At 38.7% G+C, this 22603-nt stretch overlaps 1 protein-coding gene across 4 annotated transcripts in view; it reads right to left on the bottom strand.

Annotated features, from left to right (window-relative positions):
* Positions 1–22603, bottom strand: part of NBEA (neurobeachin) — an 816600-nt gene that overhangs the window by 472220 nt on the left and 321777 nt on the right. For 2 of the 4 annotated variants that reach the window (XM_065403547.1, XM_065403529.1), the window contains exons 25-30: positions 21082–21090; positions 17478–17658; positions 14858–14988; positions 13411–13518; positions 11577–11745; positions 9180–9275 (exon numbers count right to left, since the gene is read on the bottom strand). In XM_065403547.1, coding sequence (XP_065259619.1) covers positions 9180–9275; positions 11577–11745; positions 13411–13518; positions 14858–14988; positions 17478–17658; positions 21082–21090 — 694 coding nt within the window. The remainder of the gene's footprint in view (positions 1–9179; positions 9276–11576; positions 11746–13410; positions 13519–14857; positions 14989–17477; positions 17659–21081; positions 21091–22603) is intronic. The other 2 variants (XM_065403538.1, XM_065403557.1) reach the window with 2 other exon arrangements.

A 22603-nucleotide genomic window follows, 5' to 3' on the forward strand; every position in this document is an offset into this window, starting at 1 on the left:
GTACAGGGACAGCAATTTTGTAGCTTCACTGGATGCATAAGTATTATCCACTTAGACAGTCTTTGGACCAAGATGACTTGAGTCACAGATATTTCTGCGAAGACAAGTAGTCTGCTGAACTTTCTACGATATTTAGTTCTGTCTAAGAAAAAACCAATACTTCAAACATTCACAGTGTGTAGTTTCATCCCACCAGTCTGCTAACAGGGCTTTGGGAAAAAAAACAAACAGTGATATGGACTGAGGTGAAAATCTGATTCATTTTTGGTAAAAATTGGGGTTGAGATTTATGTACCACTTGTCTTTGTGGAATATTGTATAAGGTGGTTAGCCGATGGTATCTGCAACTCCAAGACACTCGTGGGTGAGGTAGTGTCCATTAAGTGGTACAAAGAACAAGAACACCTGGGTTCAAAAGACCTTTCCATGATTTTATTCAACATCAGATTCTAGTCCCAAAGTATTGGCTACCAGATGGGAGGTAACAAAAACTTGTTAAGTTCTTTATATTTTACCTTCTCAGGATGACAGACACTATGGTTCTCTTTCACAAGGACATAGTAGGCAAAAATATCAGCTAAGTAAATCTTTAGAGAAGCCAGGGATAATTTGGTTACACCAGAGACAGAGGAAACCTATGATAATTAGATCTGGACACAGGGCCGCCCAGAGGATTCAGGGGGCCTGGGGCAAAGCGGGGGAGCGGACCTAAAAAAAAGGCGCCACCCGCTGTGGCGCTTGTACATACCGGGCGGTGCTCCGAGGCGGCGGCGGGTCCTTCAGTCGCTCTGCGTCTTCGGCAGCACTGAAGGGCCCCCTCGACGCTGAAATGCCGCCGAAGACCCGGAGCAACTGAAGGGCCCCCCGGCGGGTGAGTAAAAATTAAAAAGGCGTCTCTAGCCAGAAAGGGATTCTCGGCCAAGGCTCGTGGGGCCCCTGTGGGGCCCGGGGCAAATTGCCCCACTTGCCCCCCCCCCCCCGGGTGGCCCTGTCTGGACAGGAAACTATCTGGAGAAAACTTTTCAGACCAATTCTATTTAGTAGCATAACACTTCCTAGCACATGGCTTTCTGGACTCTATCAAGACTGCCTGGATCTCCTCAGGTAATCATAAAATGTCTTGTCCTAGAAACCCAGCAGCCATACTGTCAGGTTAAGGAACCTGAGATCTGGATGTTTTTCTACTGACAGCAGATCTTGACATGGGAGAGACTGAATGGATGATCTTTGGACAGAAACCAGCAACTCTGAAAATCATGCCAGCTTGACTAAAAATCATTCTGAGTCTGTCCTGCTAAACATTTCCTAAGTATTCTGGGGAGGAAAGGAAACAGAGGGGGGAAAAAAAGCATAAAGGAGCCCTTTTTCACAGTATAAAATAGATGCATTTGATATACTGTGAAACTTTATCAGTTCTCAAGCAAAATGTGGAACACGTGTTCTGACTTGTAGAAAACGTGTCCATGTCCAAATGACCCACCTTGCAACTAACAAACATGCCACTGAAGATCTAAGTGAAAGCTGATCATCTTTCCAGCTCAGGATTTTGGCTATGTTTTGGGGAGGGAGGCCACTTTTCTCCACATAGAAGACTAATTTTCTTCTGAAACCACTGAAGCACCCAATCTCTCCCTTTTCTGCCTATTCTATTAAAGTGATACATGAGACCCACACTGTTTGAGAATCTGTGCTGGTTACGCTCTGATCTGTAGGAGAAAGTAATGCCCTGAACTCTAGTAAGTTATATGCAGAGATCTAATTCCTGAAGCTTCCAAAAACCATAGACAATTAGAGTCTAAATTTGCATCCCAATTTAGATGAGAAGATATGTACCTATCGCCACTTGAGGAACCAGCTGAGAGGACATCCACTACAAGACATTCTCAGTCGAAGTCAACCACAGCATACAGTCTTCCAGCTGCTAAAAGGGTAACGTTACCATATCTGAGATGAGAATCTTTGTTTTTTGTACTAGATGCACAAGGGTCGCTCCCACTAACTTGCGAAGGTGGTGATAAAAGGTACAGACCACTATCAGGCCTATTGACTTGAGTTAGGACAGAGCCCTGTTAGGTTCTAGGGTGGTCCCTATGAAGGAGAGAACCAAAGTTGAGGCCAAGATAGATTTCTTTGCTTACTTGCAGATTAAGAGATATGAATAGGGGAACTCGTATATCTGAAATGAATTATTATGCTGTAAGATCTTTCGAGTCAGTTGTCAGATACAAACACACTGGCAGGATCTAACAACGTAGATGAGCGGCAATCCTAGACTAGCACTTGGTGAATACCTTGGGAGCTGCTGTCAACCCAAAAAGTTCTAGCTTGTGGGGCAGTGGTCATGGCCCACAATGAACCTGAAGTACTTCCTGTGCCTTTACCTTATTGAAAAGTTACATGCTAAGGGACAACTAATGTCATCATCTGAACATCGCTCAGTGAAGTCCCAGATTGTACAACAATGGAAATAGTGACTCCCTCCAGAGCCACTTTAAGAGAATCATAGGCTCAGCACTCTGAATTTGCCAAGGCTGAAGGTATGTCCTGACCTAAAAGTGACTTCCTAGTTCACATTATGCAGGACGACATAATTAAAATCATCATCCTGCAAGAAACCCATATAAAAGATGTCACCCACGAATGATGCTGATATGTTGCTGGCTGCAATCTTGCTGCCTCCCTCAGTCACCGAAAACGTTGCTTTTCTACATACATCGAGCAGGGCACTGAGGGTTATGATATGATAATCACCAGGAGCGCGGAACGTTCACCATCTCAATAAGAATTGGCAAGATAATGGTGGTTGATGCGTTAACCACCAAATACAGACTGCCCTTCTCTCCCATTACCCACAGTGTTTCACGCCACAGATTGGGAATGGCTGGGTCACTCCAAAAAATAATTTTCCCTCTGTTGATATTCACCCCTTCTTGTCAACTGTTGGGAATGGGCCACATCCACCCTAATTGAATTGGCCTCGTTAGCACTGACCCCCCACTTGGTAAGTCAACTCCCATCTTTTCATGTGCTGTATTTTCCACTCCATATATCTGATGTAGTGGGTTATAGTCCACGAAAGCTTATGCCCAAATAAATTTGTAAGTCTCTAAGGTGCCACAAGGACTCCTCATTGTTTTTGCTGATACAGACTAACACGGCTACCCCTCTGAGATCTGTGAATAGTTCATGAAACTGACTCAAGTGGCTAGGGACCTTCACCTAAAGCAGCTCCTGCTCAAACAGGCCATATGGTCTGCTTCAGCAGAAGATCATTGTCAGATCAGAGGTCACCCTTGGGTTCCAAGACTGCTGCCACTTCACGCACCAGACCAGGTGCCTCTATGAAGAGATGGAGGAGCTGTTTCCCATTGGTACCATAAGACCAATTGAGATCACTCCATGTCTCATGGGGACTCTTCCACACACTTCCTGCGGAAGGCGGACCGGCACAGGGATAGTGCTGGTGCACAGGATGGTGGGGGTACATCTAACCAATCCCAAGTACTGAGTAGGGAGGTTAGAGACCCTGTACCCTCAACTCGGGTTCTGGCCATGGGGTATCCCTTGAGTCTGCTACTGACAATAGTAATGCCAGCACTAACTGTTTCCACACTGGTGGTATACCAGGCAGCTACAGATCTCCTCTGCTTTTCCATCCAAACTTCTCCTTTGGTGCAGGACTTTGCCAGGGCTGTGTTGTTTATAGCCCCATTAGATGAACAGGTCACTGAACCCTTGTCTGTCAGCACCACATCCTGGTATTCCTTTTCCACAGTCTGTGGAAGGAGGGATAGTCCTGGGCTCAGTGCAAGGAACCTCAGCACCATGAAATTCCTTGGCACCATTGCAGTCGACACCATAGATGTTACCATGTCGGCTTTCACAGCCCTGAACTTTGGCATGGTCAGCCACTTTGGTACCACTGATGACTTCAGGGTTGATACTGCTTCCAGAGCCAGTGTACTTTGTGCTGACAGTACCACTTCTATCATTGTTGCTGGTCCCTGCCTCATTCTGGGTGATGGACAAGTCAAACTGAATACTCACTCCCTCAGGACTTGCTCCACCTTTATATCTGGAATTCCAAGGCTCCTCGGCATCGAGGTTGGAATCTTCCTCCTCTTGCTCTCCATCACCCAACCCACATCAAGGACCATTTATGGAGCATTGCAGGCACAAGGATTGCACTTATCCCATAGTTGGGACATGAGATCTTGCCCCAATGCCTCCAGGCCACCAATGCCCTATCCTTAACAGTGGCCTCAATGGAATCTGTGGGACACTCCTACGTCATGGAGGTCACACTCCTCAGCTCACTCAAAGGGCTGGTCCACACTGGGGCGGGGGATCGATCTAGGAAACGCAACTTCAGCTAGGAGAATACCGTAGCTGAAGTCGACGTTTCCTAGATCAAACTAAGTTTACTTACTGCAGGTCCACGCGGCGCAGGCAAGCTCCCCCATCGACAGCGCTTCCTCCTCTCGGCGAGCAGGAGTTCTGCAGTCGACGGGGGAGCGCTTCTGGGATCGATTTATCGCTTCCAGATGAGACACGATAAATCGATCCCAGATCGATCTCTACCCGCCGAATCGGGAGGGTAGTGTGGACCTACCCTAAGGCAAGGTTGCTGCACAGATTGGTGGCAGGAACTGTGGACCCACCACAGGTTCAGTGAAAATTAGTGTCTGATCTAGATTTGAATTCCAGGGAGGAGCAGTGAAAGCTACTGCTATTTCTCCAAAAGAATGAGAAAGGTTTTAAAGTCTCCAGAAGTGTGGCCATCCTCTCTGTGTCCTGTTATGCTTTACCCAGAACATCCCCATATAAATATTTGCAAAAGATACTCAAGATACTGTATGACTTTCCATTGTAAAGATAAGTATGTGATGTGTCTTTCTGCTTAAAGACAATACAATTTTAATTGTATCATTATTCTGATAGCAACATTTCCTATTACCCCATATGGTACCCGTGAAGGCCTTGTTTTTATTTTTTCCTCTTCTTCTTAAATACTTCCTGTCTTATCATTAAGATAATTTAGAATTTATGAAAAAGTGTTGAAGTAACCACAATGAAAACTGAAATAATCCCTGTATTATCCAGATACAGCATAGGGGATGGCAGTGCAAATTTGCTGACAAAGCGTACCTTTAATTAAATATTACCATTGGGGTGAGCCACATTGATACTATCATCAAGAAGGCTAACGGCATTTTGGGTTGTATAAGTAGGGGCATTGCCAGCAGATTGAGGGATGTGATCATTCCCCTCTATTCGACATTGGTGAGGCCTCATCTGGAGTACTGTGTCCAGTTTTGCGTCCCACACTATAGTGGAGGATGTGGAAAAATTGGAAAGAGTCCAGAGGAGGGCAACAAAAATGACTACAGGCCTGGAGCACATGACTTATAAGGAGAGGCTGAGGGAACTGGGATTGTTTAGTCTGCAGAAGAGAAGAATGAGGGGGGGATTTGATAGCTGCTTTCAACTACCTGAAAAGGGGTTCCAAAGAGGATAGATCTAGATTGTTCTCAGTGGTACCAGATGACAGAACAAGGAGTAATGATCTCAAGTTGCAGTGGGGGAGGTTTAGATTGGATATTAGGAAAAACTTTTTCACTAGGAGCATGGTGAAGCACTGGAATGGGTTACCTAGGGAGGTGGTGGAATCTCCTTCCTTAGAGGTTTTTAAGGTCAGGCTTGACAAAGCCCTGGCTGGGATGATTTAGTTGGGAATTGGTCCTGCTTTGAGCAGGGGGCTGGACAAGATGACCTCCTGAGGTCCCTTCCAACCCTGGTATTCTATGATTCTATGATCATCATTAGAGAAATACAGAACAGGTTTGCATGCTGAGAGCATCCAAAGCAAAGCTCACTGCCAAGTACAATGATGAAGAAAATTCTTGGAGCCTACATCTGACACTGGCTATAGATGTCCACTCGACACATCTTCCAACTGCATATAGGAAAATGCTTGACACCACTAGAGTCTCTCAACTGCTCAAATATGTCTAACTAAAGAAAATACATATACATATCCAAAAACACAACCTAAGAAAAATACCCATATTAAGCTTAAAGGAACCCATATATTTAAATAACTAATAATTTTCCCCATCTGTTTTCAGGCTAAATAGAAACTTGAGTAATTAGATTCTGCCTACCAAATTATCCTGTAGTTTTCATTGAATAATTTATTATGCAAGAGTGAACTGATGTGCCAATACAGAGGGTGAAAGATCAAAGTGTGGGAGCAAAGTCAAAAGTGTACTATCATCCGAGTCTCAGTTAGTCTTGTTTAGTGAATGGATGGAAGTTTAGTGGTTATACTACTACTAAAGGTGGATTGCTTATAAGCAGCGAGTGTTTCTTCCTGAATTACCAGTGTTCCAGCCCTGAAGAGCCCTGACATAATTCCAACAATAGTGATAAAACATGCTGCTAATATGTCACCAAACTTTCAACACAATTATCACAATAGGCTGGCAAAGAACGAACTCTTAATATACTCAGTGTAAGGCCTGGTTAATACAATATACATGTTCAATAAATATATGACTAACAAATAAGACAAACTTCGTACCCATTTCTGAAGGCAAAATTATTATTGTAATGTATGGTAGAGGAGACATGACGGATATAAAAACAGCCTCCTCTTAAATATTTTGATGTACTCTATATGTCCGCCCATCCACTCTATTTTAAGAATCTATACCCCCCCCTTTCTTTTTTTTTTTTTTTTTTTTTTACACTTTTGCTACTTATATTTTATTTTATCTCAAGAACCATACTGCATATAAATGGCAAAACCAATCTTTTCTATGTTTGCTATCTGGCTTTATTTCAAGTGCCATATTTTGTACAAACAACAATATTAATCTTGTTTATATATCCTTTTTATTGCATAAAGTTTAATAAAACAAAATTTTAACATTGTCTCTGGATTGCTCTGTATGTTTTGATTTGCAAGCAGATGTGGCTAAAAATGAAATATCCTAATGCCTGCTATATAAAAAGGTGCTATAAATGCGGAACAAGAAGATAATGAGGAAACAGGATTCAAATATATTTTAGGGTTTATTTTGCAGCACTTCTGAATTAACAGCATACAATTCCTTTTATAAACGGTGGATAAGTATGCCAGTTATGTCACAACTAAGAATATTAAATTAGCACACTAAAGTGACAAAAAGCTCACTGAATGATCCTGAAGTAAAAGATATATATATTTGTTTGTTTATTTTTGGCAATAATGGGGAAACTTTATGGGAGGAGAAATACTGAAATTCAGGTGAGAAACATTTGAATTTGAAATCAATTAGTGAAGTCAGTAAATTACAAAGGTTCATAAATGAGGGACGGAGACATACAGAACTTTATCTAATAGATCAGCGTTTCTCAAATGCAGCCCTTGTGGCCGCAGGTGGCCACCAGGGGCTTTTCTTGCGGCCATAGGCTCCTGGGCAGTGATTGGGGGGCGGGGGGGAAGGGCGCAAAGCAGCAACTCTTCCCCTGGGGCTGCCAACAGCTGGTGTGAGTTCCCCACCTTCCTGGAGCCAGTGGAGTGGTGGGCTCCGGGCACACAGCAGCAGGCTCCAGGTTTGGGTGCCAGTCCCAGGCTCACTATCCCCCCACATTGCCCCTGGCCCCTGCTGCCTTCCCTAGTCCCCCATCCATCCCCCCATTGCCCTGGGCCCAGCTGCTGTGCTACCCACCTCCCCATCCAGGGCTTAATTTGTCCCTGGCTTGCTGGGGCTCAGTAAGTCTCTGCTGTAAAAAGTGATATTTGTATGTTTGTTAATATGTCTTTTCAGTGTCTCCCAGCTAGCTAGCAGACTTACTAGCTAGCAAGTCTTAATTATAAAAAAAAGCGCAAAACAAACAACAAAAAAGACATGCAAACATGCAAAGCACCTTATTTGTGTTTCTATTCCATTTTGGTCCAGTAAAAAAATAAGAGACTACTGTACATTATTTCTATCATTGAGTCTGCAGACAAAACCCTACATAAATAAATAACAATGATTTGGACATATATATGTGTTTTTGCTAAAGTTAATTAAGTATTTTAGGAAAAATTGTCAGAGTGGCCACCAGCAAGAACTGGTGACCACACTCCAAGGCCACCAAACATTTTTTTGTGAGAACTCTTGATTGAAGGGTTTAACATTGTAAAGCATTTGGAACATGAAAAGCACCATATAAGTGCTAAGTATTCTTAGTAAAGTAGGAAGTCAGCCTATTCCTCATATTTTATCAGAAGTAGTCACAGAATTAATTACTAGTTTTTTCTTTGTATTTATCATTCTTTTTACTCTTTGGGTTTTTATCAGAGTGACACAGACAACATGATAATCAGAGAAAGTATTGTTGTACCCATTCACTTTTTGCACTTCCACCGTAACATGTGCACACAAGTTGGAAAATTCACATGCACACTTGGCTCCAAATGCACCTATTTAACTTTGTACATATGCAAATCCCTGACATTTGAAAAACGTAGCCCATGCATATGCATATGCATATTTTCTATCTGAAAAAACAGCCTGTATTACAAAACATTTGCTGTGACTGCAGAAACTGTCTCTCTCCAGAATAGCACAGTACAGCAATTAACAACATATAAAATAAAACTTTACATTATATACAATATAAAGGTTTACATACAAACAAAAAGGGAAAGAAAAAAGAAGAAAAGGAAAGGAAGAGAGAAGACCTGTACGAAGTGTGAGGAAAGGGAACACTAAAAAAGTAGTACTAAAGGTTTAATTTATTCCCTGTATGCAATATTTTTAAAATAGGTTTGATTTGTTTTCATAACTAAAGGAGGTATTGTTGCAGCAAGAAGAAAAAGAATAAGCCCAAACCAAAAACATTCAAAATTTCCTTCTCAACTCTCTCCACCTTAACACTACTTTTCTGTTTACCTACTATTAATTAATTTAGTTGGTGTCACTGAAATGAACAAATGGTAGTAGAAGTGGGAAAGATACTTCCAAAAGTAAATGTAGCCAGGAAGAAAGCCTTGTCTTAAGGGTATCCTCATCAGGTGACAGTCTGATCTCCATGTAACCTGAGGCGTATGCTTATTTACCAAGAATTACATCACGGTTAGTTATTTAATTACATTACACTAAATAAGGACACCCAAACAGGGTAGGAGATGATGATAATATTACCTTTGTAAAATGAGTGGGCAAAGCTCTGCTCAGGAATTAACTTGGCAAGGAATCCATGGTTCAAACTTGGGTGAGGGATAGATGGTATGACCACAACTGTGGAGAAAATCATGGAATCAAATGTGAGCCAGCTAATAACCGCCTGTGATCTGGTCCACTGTGGATCCATGACAGAAGTCCTATCTCATTGAAACATGCAAATATGGCGCTATTAACAAAAATGCATTTCTGAAGAAAGGAAACAAGTTATGTATCAAGAGATAGGAAACATCAGACCAATTAGTAGGGAATCATAAGAACAACATTTATAGGGAAAAAGACACATATATAAGACAAACATGGCTGAAATAGTTAATTGAAACAAGCAGTTTCCTACTCCAGCACCACAACATATGACCAGGAAGGACACATTAAATACAACATAAAATTATGGTTTCTCATAGCTGATCACTTAAATATAAGTTTATTAAATGAAAACAGCCAATGAGGACATGGATTTTTTTTAAACTTATCGTACAAAGGTAGAAAGTAAGCAAGCTAAGATATAACAATGAATTAGATAAAATGAATAAAAGTAGGGCTGTCAATTAATTGCAGTTAACTCAAGTTTTAATGCAAAACAAATTAACTAGATTAAAAAAAAGCTGTGATTAATTGCAGTTTTAATTGCACTGTTAAAACATAATAGAATACAAATTTAAATGTATTATAAATATTTTGGAAGTTTTTCTAGGTTTTCAAATATATTGATTTCAATCACACCACAGAATATAAAGTGTACAGTGCTCACTTTATATAATTTTTGTATTACAAATATTTGCACTGTAAACAAAAAATAGTGCAATCTACAAGTCAACGCATGGAGTGACATATGAATGTTTAGCGTATCTGGCACTTAAATAACTTGCAATGACCGCTAAAACAGTGCCATGCAAACACCTGTTCTCCCTTTCAGATGACACTGTAAAAAGCAGTCCCGAAAATGTAAACAAACGTGTTTGTATTAGCAATTGTCTGAACAAAAAGTAGGACTCAGTGGACTTGTAAAACTTTAGAGACTACATTGTTTTGTTTTTGAGTGCGGTTGTGAAAAAATAATTCTACATTTGTAAGTTGCACTATCATGATAAAGAGATTGCACTACAGTACTTGTATGATGTAAATTGAAAATACTATTTCTTCTGCTTATCTTTTTCACAGTGAAAATATTTGTAATAAAATAATATAAAGTGAACAGTATACACTTTGTATTCTGTATTGTAATTGAACTCAATATATCTGAAAATGTAGAAAAATATCAAAAATATTTATAACAAACAATAATAGAAAACCAATTTAAATGTAATAGTGTGGTTAAAACTGATTAATGACAACTATTTTTTAATCTCATGATTAATTGCAATTTTTTAATCATTTGACAGCCCTAAATAAAAGCAAATAGGACATGAATTTCAATTACACTATACGTGATATGAAAATCAGCAGTTCCAAAAACTAAAACAGCAAATCAAATTCAGTACAAGAAGCAACATATTCATGAAAAACAACATGCAGAGATTTGGCCACTGATTTCTAATCACTCTTTTCCAATATATTTATATGGCTGTTCTGAGAGAGAAAGCAGAGCACAGTCATAAACCAATCCATTTCAATGGCTTAAATAGCCATTGGACTGGCAAACTGAACATTACAAACAGTGGAGGAACGCATTTGGATTCAAAACTCTTGGCAGGTTCTGCAGCTGACAGATAGTGCCCCCAAAGGCTGAGATACCAGTTCCCAGGGAAAAAATAAGAATTCACACTAATCAGGTAAAGAATGCAATAAAGGCAACAATTCTAGTATATTAGACTTCCAGGGGCTTTTCAATGCAGACCCAAACTAGAAAGGCAGCAGGACTCAAGAGAGTTAATAGTCCTTGCTATATTAGCTTTTCACAAGACTAAGTTTAAACAGAAGTAACTTCAACTAGGGAGCTAGCTGTGTTTGCTGATTACAAACTTCAGACAGTGCATTTAGAATCAGAGAGCTGCTCACAGTAGACAAATGACAATTTTTAGGTTTACTTTGACAGGTTAATATCTTGTCATTTCACAACTTTAAATTCACAAGGGCTCTCCTTCTTTGAATGTACATATAAATTAAAAAATGGATGCATAAATACAGAATAAGCAAATGAAAGTAAGTTAAACCCTATAAGCAGAAGCTCATAATTTAAATCTAACTTATTAACAACCAACATATATTAAAGAAGCTTGGAGAAACTAAAGAACAACAAAATAGTCTCATTAGCCTTCACACCTTTCATACAATTTAAAAGTTTTTGTAGTCAAATATTTACTGTTTCAAGGAAATTCTAAAAACAAAATGAAAAATAAGTGGGAAAAATAGATGTACCTGTACTTGTTGGTGAATTTATTTCCTGTCTGATATTTCTACCTGCCTGGCTCCCACATCTTGCAGTCTCCCGTTGAGGTTCTAGTATATCACGGTACTTGGAGACCATCAGCACAGAAATAAAGTAAACTACTGCCAAAGCCAAAAATTGAGCCTGTTTGCTATCATCCTGAGTGAGAGAAAAAGGAACACATTATCATACTTGACACTTACACAGAACTTTTAAATCAAGATAATCAATATGTTTTAGAAACACCAACCTTTTTAGGTGTTATACCTGCTTACTTGCTTACAATTCAATTATTGAATTAGCTATATGCTAATTGGAATGTTAAAGTCAGTGGTTATAACCTATTTAGGAAGGATAGTGTGGGCAAGCGGGTAGGGGGAATAGCCTTCTGTGTCAAAAATAGCATTGTCTGTTTCTGATGCACTCAGAACAAAATTAGCTTGAATGCTTATGGATCAATGTCCTAACAGACAGACATCAAATAATACCCCATCCTATGCTTTGCTATAGACCACCAAATCACACTAGGGAACAGGGTGACCGTCGTTTTACCTACCAATCTATAACATATAGGAAAAAACTGTGTAATCATAGGGGACTTCAATTTGTGTGCCATATGCTGGCAGTCTCACGTGCCAGTACTAGAGCATCCTTAGAATTTGTAAAAAATTATAGGTTACAATTTCCTAACTCAAAAAGTGTTGCAGCCAACACAGGGGAATCCTTTATTAGACTTCTCCTAACAGGTAAATAGTAACTGATCACAGAACTAAAAATTAAAGTTAGCTTAGGTACAAGTGATCATGACTTGATCACATTACAATGTGAAAGAAGACTCAGGTCCAGATCAGTAATATGTATACACTTGGTGTGTTAAAGCCAGTTTCACAAAGCTGAAAACAATTATGAGCCAAAATTAGCTAGGAGTGTTTCTCCATTACTGATAATTTTTAAATCAAGATTAAATATTTTCTAAAAGATATACTCTAGCAATTAATCTTGGAGTTCTATGGCCTGTGATATACAGGAGGTCAGACTAGATGATCACAACTGTCCCTTCTGGCTTTGGAAATCTATGAATTGATGAACGGGTAAGCCTGTACACAGAAAGATTAGGTGACTTGCCTAAGATCTCAGAACAAACAAGTGGCAAAGTCAGCAATAGAACGGAAGAATCAGAATTCTATTCACTTGCTCTTACTTCCAGACCACACTATAAATTTGTAGCATAAAATGAGTGAAGATATTATATTTCTGTGCCATTTACGGATGCAGTACCTATTCTGAGAAGTCTACATCAGCATTTGTGGTTCAGCATGCATTCCCCTAGAATACTGCCAGAAGGGATACTAAAGTCATTTAGCATAGATGGGTTATATAAAGCTACTCAGCACCATAACAGAACTGGATCTTATATGATTATAAATGTTGCATCAATAAGGAGGTGCAACATTTCACCCCAGAGGTTGCTGCATTTCAGAGATTGTTGAAGTTTTCCTTGCATGTAGTTTGCATATCCGTTTCAGCTTGTAAAGTGCAATGAAATTAGGTAAGGCATCTTTCTTACCAAATAAGATCACTTTTATTAAATGCTTCATTTTGTAAGAAAAAGGAGAAAGATAGATTATGTAGAATCTGGCCATTTCTTCCCCCCCAAAAATGGAAATCTGAAGCCTTTTTTGGAGGTGAACACAGATTTTAAGCCCATCCAGCTTCCAAAGCTGTCCTTTTTTTTTTAAATGCAAGTTATTTGTAACATCAATCTTTCTTTTAAATATTAGTGAATATATTGCAAAAAGAAAAATCATGGTCCATATTACTCACCACATCACGAAAAACAACTGCTCGCAGACGATTAATGTCAACATCCTGAAGAAGTCTATCAGGATCCTTTATTGGGGAAAGGTTACCAGGAACATTTTCCAATGGTGTCTAAAAATGTAAAATTATTTTTCCAAACTGTATGGAGATTTTTATTCAAAACATTTCTTTGATCCACAATAAACAAATTAAATACATTAGTACTAACCTGCAGACAAAAAAGGCAATATTCAGATATTGGTTCTACAAACATAGTGATGCTTTACTTATTTTAATGCATTAGTACTGAATAGTCAGATACAGAAGTGTTTATATTCTTCAAAATCAATGTTTTAATCCTACTGGACAAATGCACCACTCTTTAGTAGTTAGCATATTAACTGTACCAAGAGGAGACTAATTTTTTTTGGTACTATTAATAAGAAATATTTCCTATGCACATGATAGGCTAAAAATGTGTTTGTATAAGTGAAAATAACTTAGAAAATTCAACCTCATTCTATTTTATACTGAGAATTATTATTACAGTCCCATGCAGGTCATGCATGTTCAGTATTCTACTTACAGTAATGTGACCTGTTTTCTTTAAACAATAAACACTGCAATCCAAATAACAATTAACATATAAAAGTGTTCTGTTTTCTACTGTCCAGTGTTTGTCTTGTGTTGAGTTTGGCAAAATTGCTAGAATGGATTTTTGGTATGGTTTTATAAAATAATCTAGTGATATTTGTGGATATAAGTCTTATCTGAAGCAGTATTTTGTGGCAAGAGTCTATATTGTGAAAGTAGTAATGAGATTATCATGATAAGTGAATTTGGGCTGGATATACCAAAGCATCATCTTTGAGACCAGGGATGGTTTTTGTGTCTCTGTACATTTAGTTTAGGGCCCTTCAACCCCCAAAACTGTGACCAAATTGGAAAATATTCAGAAATGAGCAACTTAAATAATGACACCAAAGTGACTGAAATGTAAGTGACAAACAAATTTAGACCTCATTCTTGGAGTCATATCCACAAAGACAGACCATGATTTACACATAGAGCCCTACTGAAGTTAATGGGATTCTACAAGGATGCAAGAGTCCACCCACAAAGATCTGATTGCAGGCTTTGGCCATGCATCTCATGAGGCTTTAGAAATCAAAGAAATATGTATAGATAGGTCAAATTGCAATAGAGTGGGGGAGAAGATGTGCTCTCTGGAGCAGAAGTAGGAGAGAGAGAGTAAAGTATTGGAGAACAGTTCTAATCATGCCATTAAATTAACTATTTTCTTCCTTTTCATTTTTTTCTTCTTTCAATGAAAAAGAAAATGTTTTCTTTTGAGAGCCAGGAAATGGGTGCCAATTCAGCTTCTGTTTTAAAAGAAATCTAGAAATTAACTACAATCATCTCCTGCTCATTTTAAGCACTGGTACAACCTATATTAACAACATTAGATTACCTTGGTCATTGCTGTTGCAGTCATACCCTGAAGAGTCTCCTGAGTTTTACTGCTGATTAGTGAAGATTTGTTCACCCTATCTCTCTGTCTTTGTCGACATTCTAAACAGTTTCTCACAGCAACACAACAAACTAAAAAAAGATGTAATTGAACATTATCATTAGGTGATTACAGTGTTACCATTTAACAAAGTGCCTATACCTCCAAAGAATGATTATGTCCCAGTAGCAATTGTATAAATAAGCAGGCATCACAAATCTCTTAAATTATACTCTGGTGATACTGAGAAAATATTATGGTGACTTTTCCAATTTCATTCTGTTTTTAGTTAATCAGGTTCCTTAATTTTATGACTATCTGTCTTAAACAAGGCTCATATTTAAGGCTACAAGAAGTTTGAAAAAGGCAAATTATTCCCTGTAACTGGAGTTCTTAGATTATGATCATGTTGTCCCTGTTGATCCACTATTTTTGGAAGCATACTCCTTAGTGTTGCCAAAGCCAACCTTAACATTTTTTGTGGCTAGAAGACAGAAAACAAAAGGTAGGAATCAATGGTTACTTTCCGTCACGTCAGAGATTAGCAGCAGACTGCCATAAGGTTCCACATGAGGACTGACAATAGTAATTATCAGTGATCTGAAAAGGTGGGAGAACAGTGTTGTGGCAAAATTTGCAGCTGACAAAAATTATTCAGCTCAGTCAAGAACTGAGAAGACTATGAGGAATTTAAGAGAGACCTAGACAAACTAGATAAACAACATGCAATATGATGGGCAGATGGAATTCAACGTTGACACTTAGAATAATTTGAACTACGCTTGCTGCTTCTAAGGTCCTACATTAATTGTAACAATTTATCAAAAAGTGTTGGGCATCACTGTGGACAGCTCAGTGACTTTCTGCTCAATGCACAGCAGCAGACAAAAAAAAATCCTCCCGAAAACCAAAAAATAATTATATAAATATAGAATGCATAAGGAATAGCATGGAGAACACCACAGAAAATATTATAATGCTCTTATATAAATCAATGGTACAACCTCACCTGGAATAGTGCGCTCAGTCTTGGTCACCACATCTCAAAAATGATATAAAGGGGTGACAGGTGACAAGAATAATTAGCAGAATGAGAAGACTCTTACTTGAACCAAGATTGAAAAGATTGGGACTCTTACTATAAAGTGATCCAATTTTCCATTTAAAAATGGGACGTGGGAGCCAGAAGGTAGAGGACACCCTTTTTTTGTCTTCCCACTTCTCCATCAACTTCCTTTATTCCTCCACCAAAACATTTCCTTGTAATATCCCCAAAGAAGTGTCTCATTTTTTTCCACTTTGACCGTATGACTTAACTGTAGGATATTGGGGGTAGGGGGACAGGAGACTGCTTCCTGCAGCTCCAATACTTATTTTGGGAACTAGTTGTCAATGAGGTCAGGTGCACTTACTCTCACAGATCATACTGTTTGGTGTAATAGCTTATAATAGACCTTAGCCAAACTCAATATCTTCCAATTCAAAATATAGTCTAAGGAATCTGAAAGAAATGGGGGAGAAGTGTGGGCAGGTTTGGTTCTGAACTAGCAGTGAGAACTCTGAATAAACCTTGTCAAGAATTCCCTTTTAGGGATCCCTACACTTAAGAAAATGATTAGAAGTAATAAAGCACTGGAGGACAGTTGAGAAATAGTTAATTAAAGACTGGGGAATTGCTCTTCTGAAATGAACTGTCTTTAAAGCAGGGTTCTTTGTTCTATTGAGGTTCTATAGCTCACCCCACGCCACTGAGTCTGGATCCTTCAAGGTCGCTTTCATTAAAAACGTTTTTTTCACAGTCAATATCTAACAGCTTGTGGAAAAAATGTATATAGTGTTGTTTATAGACAGCATGAAAATAACAAAACAGAATTTGCCATCGTATTGCATGTTGTTCATGTAGTTTGGTTAGGTCCCTCTTAAATTCTTCTCAGTTCTTGACTGAGCTGAATAATTTTTGTCAGCAACAAATAATGCTGCAATTCATTTGAAAAGACAACATTTCCAAGACCTGCTGCCAACGGCAATGGGAAAGATAATGAGGACACATGGGGTCACAGTTCTTCATACCTTTTCAAAGAATGTTTTCATTTACAAAACTGTGTACACATAGCCCAAACTATCACTGTTTGCTAGATGCTTTACAGGCACATGGCTGAGGTGTATTCTCCCAAAAGAGGGGATCTGCAGAGGCAATTCTCAGAGAACCAAAGACCATGATGAAAAATCTTACAACAGAAGAGCAGCACAGCAGATCAGTGTTTGAGGGAAACAGTAATTTTCTTCCTTTCATTAGTTTTCTTGTATTAATATTTTACTGTCCTACAACATGCTTTACAATTTGAATTTCATCAATGACAACTTTAAATCTGGACATGTGATTGATTCTCATCTATTTTTGTGTTTCAATAGAACCACCATAACTATTGTAACAAGTCAGTAAAAACTCTGTGGTATTTTAGTCTACCACATCATAGTCAGAACCAGGTTCATTCCTACTTTTATTCATTGTAGCCTTAGCTCATTGATCTGTAAGTAATTATTTAATGCACACTGTCTGTGTTTTTCTATACAGACTTACCCAGCCTTAGGCACTGTCGCATTAAGCCTCCAGAAGACATGTTTTTTTCAGCTTCAATCTCACTGAAGTTTAGAGAACTGGCAAATACCAGTACATCAACCATAGCCATCAGACGGCTCAGGAAAGTCACTGCTGTCTCTGCTGACATTCCTTGTGTCACTTCAATATTTTCCAATTCAGTCTTTAAAAGAAAATAATTATATTAGACTTAACAGTTTCAAACAACAAATATAGCACACCCACATCTCAATTTTAATTGTTAACAATAAATAAGTAAATGAGAAAAATTACAAAAAAACTATTTCCTATATTTAGGGTTGGCAGAATTCGGGTTTTTTTTTATAATTTTGATGTTTATTGTTTTATATTTTAAGACATTTTTCAATTTTTTTCTATTTTTATTTTTATAGTTGCTGGAAATTAAAGGGGCGTAGGGTTGGCTTAGGGTAGCACTGGCTGCAAGGGGCTCCCTGTGTAGATGAGGGATTCAAGGCACCATTGCCCATGGTGCAGGGGAGGCTGTGGTCCTGGCTTGGTGGAACAGAAACTCCTGGCCAGGGTTGCAAGGAGGATGATCCCCTGGCTATGGGATGCTGCTGCTGAACAGTTCCTGCCCAGGGATGACTGTTACATTCCTGGCTGGTGAGTGAGTGAGCAGGACCATGACAGTGGAGCTGAAAAGGGCTCCCTGAACAGCCGTGGGGCTGGTGACACCCAATCCTGGCAGACACAAGGTACAGGGAAGTCTGTGGTTCTGATGGAGCAGGGCAGAACAGAGACCCTCAGCCAGGGCCGCGAGAAGTTGTCATTGTCCCCAGCCACGGGTGAGGCCACCCTGCTGCTGAATGGCTCCTGCCTGGAGCAGGGTGGCCTCCTCCTTGCAATCTTGGCTAGGGGTGTCTACTCTGGCCAGGGCTTCAGCCTTCTCCGCACCTTGCACCTGAAGGGATCCAGCATCACTGGCTCAGTGGCAGCACAGAGACCTCTCTGCAGCCCCGCTGTCATGGCCCCACTCCTGTGACAGCAGTTGATGCTTGATCCTTACAAGCACAGGGGGAGGGAGAGGCTGCACTCCCGCTGACTTTCACCAATCACTCTATTTTTCACTGGTTTCAGTATGTCAGTTGAAACCAACATTTATCAAAATCTATTGATTAAAATTGAATCCTGCCAAGCCTATCTATATTTTTTGTCAATGCAAATTACTTATGAGTGAACTTAAAAATAATGGAGTGGGAAGATGAATTCACACTTGCATGCTGTAATAGGTATTATGAAGTCTAATATCTGTGAGAAAATTACTACTATTTACATAGAACCAAATTGTGGCCCAGCTACCACAGCTGTACAAGGCATAAGGGAGTGCATGACACCCCTGTATGTCTCTGAGCAATCTAACTGCATGACAGCACAGGAAGGAAAATGGGCTCTGCAAAGCTGCTATGTCTCCACCTGCCCCTACTCACACAGATGGGTGGGAGAAATGGAATGGGGTGGGAACTGAGCAGAGTCTTTGCGTGTCACTAACGTGTAGTTGGAGCCGAGGAATGTATGCTGTATTGGGCATAAACCTAGCACAGTTTACTCCATCCCTGGATCAGTTTACTCCATCCCTGTTGCTCCAGTGAGGGAGGAAATCATGCCAGGTTTGTACCTGGTGCAGCATACATTCCACGTGGAATCACAATCTCCATCTTGGGCTGTTCCCTTAGTCTAGGCTCATGGCAAAGCCACTCCTGAGTATGCAATTGTTTCATAAATGTAAAAAAGGATTATGATTTAGGGTAACATTTTCAAAAGTGCCTAAGTGACTGGAGCCTGAGCCTCATTTTCAAAAGTGAGTTAAGCTCTTAGGGACAGATTTTTAAATTCAGTTAGGTGTCTAAATATGCAGATGGGCTTCTAGTGGGATTTACAAAAGTGCCTAGGAGGCCAACTCCCATTAAAATCTCTGAGAATTTGGTGCCTAGGTGCTTTTGAAAATCCCATGAGGTGCCTATCTGCATCTTCAGGCACCTAAATACCTTGACTTTAGGAACCTAAGTCTCACTGATAATCAATGGGACTTAAGTTCCTAGGTCTTTTTTTGAAAATGGGACTCAGGTGCTTGTGAAAATTTTAGCCTTTTGGTTCCAGTTTCAGGGATTCTGTAAGACAAATGAGCTTAAAATATATTATTTTGTCCTGTCATAAACCTTTCTTTCCGTAACAAGAGTAGAGAAAATTCTTTTAAAACCCTTTATTTCCCTATTGCTGAGAATTTAATGTCCTCAGTGAACAGTAACTTGTTGAAATAGTTGTTTAGGTTTACCAACATACCAACAGTGCCGATAATGCCAAACAATATTAAGAAAACAATTGTTCTGACACGTGAAAGGTATAATGTGTCTTTCTGTCATCAGAATGATAGATAACATTGCAAGACATGTCAGTTACATGGGTATTCTGGGAAGGGTTGTCACTATTTAAAATCTGTCCAGCAAGACAAAACAAATGATATGATGACAATTAGACCTTTGAAACACCATTTCCCTTTGAAGGACTGCCACTAGCATTCCTCTAGGCAGTTATTCCCTGTTATTTTATGTTATTTTTCTACCGTGACCCCCTTGTCATAGTAGAAGAAACATTATTAATTCACATAGAAAAGTAGCAAATTGTTTATATATAAAACACTTACACAAATGAAATTTAAACTGAAGAAGCCGTATCTGAACAGCAAGAAGCCGTGCCAGGGTGTGCATTAGTAGGCTGCTGGTGCAATTCTCAGGTGGTTATAGAAACATGGCCTTTGGACTCACCTCAATAATCACCAGAAACATGCACCAATAGTCTATTAGTGGACTCCCTGTTTTGGATTATTGCTATAATACAATTAATTATATTGTACTATATACATTTTCTTAAGGGAGTAGATCTTTTACTTCCCAACGTGAAATGTCCAGGTTTATTTTCACATGAAATAGTAAATCCATGTAAAAGCATGTTTTATAGTATAGTTTTTACATGATTTTTGCTAGCATTACATAGAAGAAAAAAATAGGATTTTCTTTAGGAAATCTCCCTAAATGCTGCCAATTCACTATAAAGACAATAAATAGCCTTCTATTAGGTCTAATTACTATAATGAAATCCACCTCTTAAAGGTAACACGCTAGTATGTATTCTAACTACATTTCAGAGACGTTTTCTTGTTTAGCAAACTGTTTTCAGAAGCTAGAATGTTTTAGAATGGTATGGTAAACTCATTCTTATTATGTAAATTTTAAAAGGAATAACTAAATTCCCAGATGGTTATATGGGTCCAGAGTTTGAACTAAATCAGATTTTCACAGCAGACGGACACTTCTGCAATTTATATTAGATCATAGGCTTGTCTAACTTTGACTTGGTAGTTTACAATAAGCAGCATATAATCATTAGCCAATGCATTAGATTACACTAAGAAACATTTCAGGAAAAGTCCATAAATGCACCTAATTTACTCCTGACCATATCCTATAATATGGCGTGAATAATTAAAAAAAAAGCCAAAATGTCAAATTATCAAAAATAATAAAGTTTGAAAAACTTAAAAACTGAAACTTACAGCAGTAATACTAACCTTAGAACCCTGGACATGCAATAGACAAAACAGACAACAGATTACAACAATAAAAGAAAAAGGAAATTATTAAAGGTAACTGAAAATACAATGTAAAATTGAAACAAAGTAATATCTTGGAATCATACCTTTATCTGATTAATTTATAATAGGCACTAACATTGCTTCTTAGAAAGTGAACATTTGAAAACAAAGACTTCAAAAATAACTGAACTGCAAACAGTATGGACGTTAAATCTAATCTTTTAATTTTATTATACAGTTCCTTTCCACATTGATCCATCCAAACTGAAATACATATTTTTAAATATGTACATGGAGAAAACGTATAGTATGTTAGTAATGTATACCCACAGTAGAATTTTACTTGTTATATAAATCACACAAGTACATGACATAATTGTGCCATTTTCCAGTCAATTGAAACTGAAAAAAGTAAATCCAGCCTTAGTATTTATGATTTGTGAGATAAATCATATGTACAAAATTAATTGACAAAACATACATATAAATCAGAAGAAAAAAATGCTTGATTCTTTAGCCGCAATGCTCTTTGGACTGGAGCACCACAACATACCTTGTTACATACACCAGAGTTGTGCACAATTTTCAAACCTAATCCCAAACTGTACTAAACATTTGAATGATTTTGAGCCACCAGTGGAAGTCCAAGTTTTGGATCACCTCAGGGAGTTTGAGGCTAGTCCCAATGATTAGCAGTTCTGCAAGGTTTCTTTTAGGTTTTATTTTCAGTCAGAACCCTCTCCCCACAACAGGCCTGTCATTTAGTTGTCAGGAGCCATATTTTTAAAACTGACTAATGATTTTGGGGGCCTTTAAGATTTTAATTCCCCAACCTGTTAAACCTTATAGGGTGGATGCTGAGCAAGCGGGGCATCTAAAAATTGAGGGACCCAAAAATCACAAGTCATTTTTGATAATTTAGGTCCTAACTACCTTGGAAAATGGAGGTGAAAAAATAGAAGACTACTGCACCTCCAGCACTGAAGACAATTTAAGGTAGTCAATATTAAAATGTAATATATTACTAACAGTTACCACACTAACAAATTTATTTGAGTATAAGCTTTCGTGGGCTACAGCCCACTTCATCTAGTAAAAAACTAGTTTTTAAGAATATTTTAATACTGTCATAATTTAGATAGCACATTTTTGAAACCAAAAGCATTTCAGCTATGCTACGCTAATAGTGCCATTGCAGTATCAACACCAGCAAAATGAGAAGGAAGTTTTCTTTTCTTTTTTGGTAGAAAACTGTGTCTAACCATCCTTTCACATATGGAAGTTCAGGTCTTGGTCTGGACTCTGAAGCTTAAACCCATCTTTGGGACCCAACCGCATTTTTTCTTTAGATTCCTCAACAGGTGAAATCCGGGTCCCATTACATCAATGTCATAACACCCACTGATTTCAATGGGACAAGGATTTGACGTTAGGTTCACTGAAGCTCTGTTTGATCCCAAACCCTTCAATTTTCTCCTTTAAGCCACATCCTTAAGTC

The sequence above is a fragment of the Emys orbicularis genome, chromosome 1 (genome assembly GCF_028017835.1).
Source record: "Emys orbicularis isolate rEmyOrb1 chromosome 1, rEmyOrb1.hap1, whole genome shotgun sequence".
Lineage (NCBI taxonomy): Eukaryota > Metazoa > Chordata > Testudines > Emydidae > Emys > Emys orbicularis.